The 6,627-nt window shown below is 50.4% G+C and overlaps 1 protein-coding gene across 1 annotated transcript; it reads right to left on the bottom strand.

Annotated features, from left to right (window-relative positions):
• Nucleotides 1–1,411: 1,411 nt before the first annotated feature.
• Nucleotides 1,412–2,161, bottom strand: LOC115309011 (the record flags this gene model as incomplete). The annotated part of the gene is made up of 1 exon (XM_040214878.2): nt 1,412–2,161. A coding segment is annotated over exon 1 (750 nt), but the record flags the coding sequence as incomplete, so codon positions are not given.
• Nucleotides 2,162–6,627: the final 4,466 nt, after the last annotated feature.

Raw genomic sequence — 6,627 nt, 5'->3', positions numbered from 1 at the left:
GAAAACAGGTTAAAACTATTTGCAAGAACGGTGGTATCTGTTACTACCTTTCCGTCCAGGGTGATTTGTTAAATATTTTCTTTTTTCGGGTTCAGGTATCGCCAGAATTTTTGGGGGTTGTTACTTAGGAAGTTATGAAGAGTTACTGAAGGGTAATTATGTTTTGACTTTTTACCATTTCTTTCAGTTGTTGGCTTAGCTGCCGTATGCTAACACTTAAATTCTTCTTTTTTCTACATCTTTTCAATTTTCGTTTAATGTGTATTATATTTCTCGTGATCCAAGGATTATTCATGGATGAAGAAAGAATAAAACAATTAAAACAGGGACAACACAACCACATGAAAGATGTGGTTGTGTTGTCCCTGTTTTAATTGTTTTATTCTTTCTTCATCCATGACCAAAACCAACACGCTCTTCTCCCAAGCAAGGATTATTCCTCCTCGGCTTTTTCACTCCATTGGGTACGTATTTATCGATGCAATGAGAAACTGTGTCCTTGAAGTAATTCCATGCACGCTGAACATCACCACTATTACACAATAACTCGAAGGAGTTGAATGATATTTCCAAATGATCAAGAATGCTTGTGTCGTCGGGACCTTCATAGTCCTTGTACGTAAACTTGCTTGGTACTGAAGTCGTAGATTTTTTGTCACAATTTATAAACAACAAAACCATCTTATGATCAGATATGCCGTCAGCCACAAACACTTTGTATTCAATAATATTATCACTTACAAAGATTAAGTCCAACACTGATTGACTAGTGTCAGTTACTCTAGTGAATTCTTTTACTATTTGGGTAATGATGTGGCTGAAGGCAATCTCGAGCATTTTTTCGCCATTCACTTTGTCCACACTTCCAGCTTGCAAAAGTTCCCAATTAACAGAAGGCAAATTAAAATCACCCGCCAAAATTACTCTCGTGTTGTCATTAATGTATTTATGCAGTATCAGATCGAGATCTTCTAGAAAATTAACGGGGCTGTTCGGGGAACGATATGCCGCGACAACAAGAAAAGATAAGTCACAATACTTTATTCTACAAAAGAGCATCTCATCCAACCAATGTACGAAGACAATACAATGTAAATCACTCTTAACAGCAATAGCGACACCTCCTCCCCGAGAGCCCCTATCCTTTCTTATTATTTTTGTAATTAGGTGGTATGACACAGTCACTCGTTACGTCGGGCGTAAGCCATGTTTCTGTTATAATGAGTGTATGTGGTGCGTGACAGAGAAATACGCTTTCTAGGTCAGTGTCCTTGTTTAATATACTTCGTGCATTTAAATTCATTACTCGGAGTTCGGCCGGTGCGTATTCTTGCTTTTTTTGTCACTTACCCCGTTCACTGCGGTTTCTTACAAGTACGCGTTGATCCTGCTTCGGGTCTCATTCATATGTCTTGTTATTGATTTTAAGTTTATCGTGGACTAGAAACACGTCATCCCCATCCGCCCTGTTCGTCGAAGCGCTGTTCCATAGCTTTTTTCTTTTTTCTCTGGTTTCCTTGGCATAATCGCTGCTGACACTGATAGTCGTTCCTTTCAACTTTTTGCAGTTCTTCAACACGGACAGCTTCTCGTTGTAGTTAAACAGCTTCATGATAACTGGCCGGCATGATTCGTTTTGTTTGCATCCTAATCTGTGGATCCGCTCGAGAGACATGACTTGAGCACCAAGCTTAACGTCAAACAATTCTTTTATCACCTTCTGTTTCAAATCATCTTCGCTCTCTTTATCTTTTTCTGGCAGTTCGTATATTATCAGGTTGTTTCTACGGCTTCGATTTTCGAAGTCAATCAGTCGATCGTTCTGATATCTTATCGTTTCTTCTAAACTTTGAATCTTCTTGTTAATTGCTATCACGTTTTCATTCAGGCCTTGTACTGTTTTCATTGTGTTTTCAAGACTATTGATTTTATTGTTAATCTCCTTTATGCTATTCTCGAGACGTGACTGGTTAGCTTTCATATTCTCTTGGTTTGATCTAATTTCCTTAATGTCCTCGGCAATGCCACTTTGATTAGCCAATATCTGACGAAGCAATTCCTCGACATTTTCGTCAGGCCCAGGGTTTTCCTCTACGTCTCCTGAGAGTAACAGTCGCAATTTACAGCCCAAAGTTACAACGTACCAACAATCATACAGCATTTCACGACACTTTTGAGGGCTCGGCAGGACTAACAAAGATCTACAATCGCTACGGAACTCATGTAGATTTGTTGTATAACTAACCTGCGTAATGAACAAGGTGAATTTGAGCATCTTGCTCGCTGCGTGGACGCCGAGCCCTCTCAGATCGTGCAGGTCCCGTTGATGGTTAAATAGCCCAGCCGCTGATGACGTCAATGTGGGCGAAATGGTCGGTAGCCAATCTTAGCTGCCGAGTAGGGTGGGAGCCGTGTCAGCTGCGTCATGTCGTGGCACGTAGAACTGCCTTGCGGTTTCAGACTGGCAGAAAAGCCACGGCAGCATCTGCGTGATGAACAAGGTGAATTTGAGCATATTGCTCGCTGCGTGGACGCCGAGCCCTCTCAGATCGTGCAGGTCCCGTTGATGGTTAAATAGCCCTGCCGCTGATGACGTCAATGTGGGCGAAATGGTCGGTAGCCAATCTTAGCTGCCGAGAAGGGTGGGAGCCGTGTCAGCTGCGTCATGTCGTGGCATGTAGAACTGCCTTGCGGTTTCAGACTGGCAGAAAAGCCACGGCAGCATCTGCGTGATGAACAAGGTGAATTTGAGCATCTTGCTCGCTGCGTGGACGACGAGCCCTCTCAGATCGTGCAGGTCCCGTTGATGGTTAAATAGCCCAGCCGCTGATGACGTCAATGTGGGCGAAATGGTCGGTAGCCAATCTTGGCTGGCGAGTAGGATGGGAGCCGTGTCAGCTGCGTCATGTCGTGGCACGTAGAACTGCCTTGCGGTTTCAGACTGGCGGAAAAGCCACGGCAGCATCTGATAGATGAACAAGGTGAATTTGAGCATCTTGCTCGCTGCGTGGACGCCGAGCCCTCTCAGATCGTGCAGGTCCCGTTGATGGTTAAATAGCCCAGCAGCTGATGACGTCGATGTGGGCGAAATGGTCGGTAGCCAACCTTGGCCGCCGAGTAGGATGGGAGCCGTGTCAGCTGCGTCATGTTGTGGCACGTAGAACTGCCTTGCGGTTTCAGACTGGCAGAAAAGCCACGGCAGCATCTGCGTGATGAACAAGGTGAATTTGAGCATCTTACTCGCTGCGTGGACGCCGAGCCCTCTCAGATCGTGCAGGTCCCGTTGATGGTTAAATAGCCTAGCCGCTGATGACGTCAATGTGGGCGAAATGGTCGGTAGCCAATCTTAGCTGCCGAGTAGGGTGGGAGCCGTGTCAGCTGCGTCATTTCGTGGCACGTAGAACTGCCTTGCGGTTTCAGACTGGCAGAAAAGCCACGGCAGCATCTGCGTGATGAACAAGGTGAATTTGAGCATCTTGCTCGCTGCGTGGACGACGAGCCCTCTCAGATCGTGCAGGTCCCGTTGATGGTTAAATAGCCCAGCCGCTGATGACGTCAATGTGGGCGAAATGGTCGGTAGCCAATCTTGGCTGGCGAGTAGGATGGGAGCCGTGTCAGCTGCGTCATGTCGTGGCACGTAGAACTGCCTTGCGGTTTCAGACTGGCGGAAAAGCCACGGCAGCATCTGATAGATGAACAAGGTGAATTTGAGCATCTTGCTCGCTGCGTGGACGCCGAGCCCTCTCAGATCGTGCAGGTCCCGTTGATGGTTAAATAGCCCAGCAGCTGATGACGTCGATGTGGGCGAAATGGTCGGTAGCCAACCTTGGCCGCCGAGTAGGATGGGAGCCGTGTCAGCTGCGTCATGTTGTGGCACGTAGAACTGCCTTGCGGTTTCAGACTGGCAGAAAAGCCACGGCAGCATCTGCGTGATGAACAAGGTGAATTTGAGCATCTTACTCGCTGCGTGGACGCCGAGCCCTCTCAGATCGTGCAGGTCCCGTTGATGGTTAAATAGCCTAGCCGCTGATGACGTCAATGTGGGCGAAATGGTCGGTAGCCAATCTTAGCTGCCGAGTAGGGTGGGAGCCGTGTCAGCTGCGTCATTTCGTGGCACGTAGAACTGCCTTGCGGTTTCAGACTGGCAGAAAAGCCACGGCAGCGTCTGCGTGATGAACAAGGTGAATTTGAGCATCTTGCTCGCTGCGTGGACGCCGAGCCCTCTCAGATCGTGCAGGTCCCGTTGATGGTTAAATAGCCCAGCCGCTGATGACGTCAATGTGGGCGAAATGGTCGGTAGCCAATCTTAGCTGCCGAGTAGGGTGGGAGCCGTGTCAGCTGCGTCATTTCGTGGCACGTAGAACTGCCTTGCGGTTTCAGACTGGCAGAAAAGCCACGGCAGCGTCTGCGTGATGAACAAGGTGAATTTGAGCATCTTGCTCGCTGCGTGGACGCCGAGCCCTCTCAGATCGTGCAGGTCCCGTTGATGGTTAAATAGCCCAGCCGCTGATGACGTCAATGTGGGCGAAATGGTCGGTAGCCAATCTTAGCTGCCGAGTAGGGTGGGAGCCGTGTCAGCTGCGTCATGTCGTGGCACGTAGAACTGCCTTGCGGTTTCAGACTGGCAGAAAAGCCACGGCAGCGTCTGCGTGATGAACAAGGTGAATTTGAGCATCTTGCTCGCTGCGTGGACGCCGAGCCCTCTCAGATCGTGCAGGTCCCGTTGATGGTTAAATAGCCCAGCCGCTGATGACGTCAATGTGGGCGAAATGGTCGGTAGCCAATCTTAGCTGCCGAGTAGGGTGGGAGCCGTGTCAGCTGCGTCATGTCGTGGCACGTAGAACTGCCTTGCGGTTTCAGACTGGCAGAAAAGCCACGGCAGCATCTGCGTGATGAACAAGGTGAATTTGAGCATATTGCTCGCTGCGTGGACGCCGAGCCCTCTCAGATCGTGCAGGTCCCGTTGATGGTTAAATAGCCCAGCCGCTGATGACGTCAATGTGGGCGAAATGGTCGGTAGCCAATCTTAGCTGCCGAGTAGGGTGGGAGCCGTGTCAGCTGCGTCATGTCGTGGCACGTAGAACTGCCTTGCGGTTTCAGACTGGCAGAAAAGCCACGGCAGCATCTGCGTGATGAACAAGGTGAATTTGAGCATATTGCTCGCTGCGTGGACGCCGAGCCCTCTCAGATCGTGCAGGTCCCGTTGATGGTTAAATAGCCCTGCCGCTGATGACGTCAATGTGGGCGAAATGGTCGGTAGCCAATCTTAGCTGCCGAGAAGGGTGGGAGCCGTGTCAGCTGCGTCATGTCGTGGCACGTAGAACTGCCTTGCGGTTTCAGACTGGCAGAAAAGCCACGGCAGCATCTGCGTGATGAACAAGGTGAATTTGAGCATCTTGCTCGCTGCGTGGACGCCGAGCCCTCTCAGATCGTGCAGGTCCCGTTGATGGTTAAATAGCCCAGCCGCTGATGACGTCGATGTGGGCGAAATGGTCGGTAGCCAATCTCGGCTGCCGAATAGGATGGGAGCCGTGTCAGCTGCGTCATGTCGTGGCACGTAGAACTGCCTTGCGGTTTCAGACTGGCAGAAAAGCCACGGCAGCATCTGATAGATGAACAAGGTGAATTTGAGCATCTTCCTCGCTGCGTGGACGCCGAGCCCTCTCAGATCGTGCAGGTCCCGTTGATGGTTAAATAGCCCAGCTGCTGATGACGCCAATGTGGGCGAAATGGTCGGAAGCCAATCTTAGCTGCCGAGTAGGGTGGGAGCCGTGTCAGCTGCGTCATGTCGTGGCACGTAGAACTGCCTTGCGGTTTCAGACTGGCAGAAAAGCCACGGCAGCATCTGCGTGATGAGCAAGGTGAATTTGAGCATATTGCTCGCTGCGTGGACGCCGAGCCCTCTCAGATCGTGCAGGTCCCGTTGATGGTTAAATAGCCCTGCCGCTGATGACGTCAATGTGGGCGAAATGGTCGGTAGCCAATCTTAGCTGCCGAGAAGGGTGGGAGCCGTGTCAGCTGCGTCATGTCGTGGCATGTAGAACTGCCTTGCGGTTTCAGACTGGCAGAAAAGCCACGGCAGCATCTGCGTGATGAACAAGGTGAATTTGAGCATCTTGCTCGCTGCGTGGACGCCGAGCCCTCTCAGATCGTGCAGGTCCCGTTGATGGTTAAATAGCCAAGCCGCTGATGACGTCGATGTGGGCGAAATGGTCGGTAGCCAATTTCGGCTGCCGAATAGGATGGGAGCCGTGTCAGCTGCGTCATGTCGTGGCACGTAGAACTGCCTTGCGGTTTCAGACTGGCAGAAAAGCCACGGCAGCATCTGATAGATGAACAAGGTGAATTTGAGCATCTTCCTCGCTGCGTGGACGCCGAGCCCTCTCAGATCGTGCAGGTCCCGTTGATGGTTAAATAGCCCAGCCGCTGATGACGCCAATGTGGGCGAAATGGCCGGTAGCCAATCTTAGCTGCCGAGTATTGTGGGAGCCGTGTCAGCTGCGTCATGTCGTGGCACGTAGAACTGCCTTGCGGTTTCAGACTGGCAGAAAAGCCACGGCAGCATCTGCGTGATGAACAAGGTGAATTTGAGCATCTTGCTCGCTGCGTGGACGCCGAGCCCTCTCA

Source organism: Ixodes scapularis, unplaced genomic scaffold (genome assembly GCF_016920785.2).
Source record: "Ixodes scapularis isolate PalLabHiFi unplaced genomic scaffold, ASM1692078v2 PGA_scaffold3__209_contigs__length_174095766, whole genome shotgun sequence".
Classification (NCBI taxonomy): domain Eukaryota; kingdom Metazoa; phylum Arthropoda; class Arachnida; order Ixodida; family Ixodidae; genus Ixodes; species Ixodes scapularis.
This window is presented reverse-complemented; position numbering and strand designations above follow the sequence as displayed.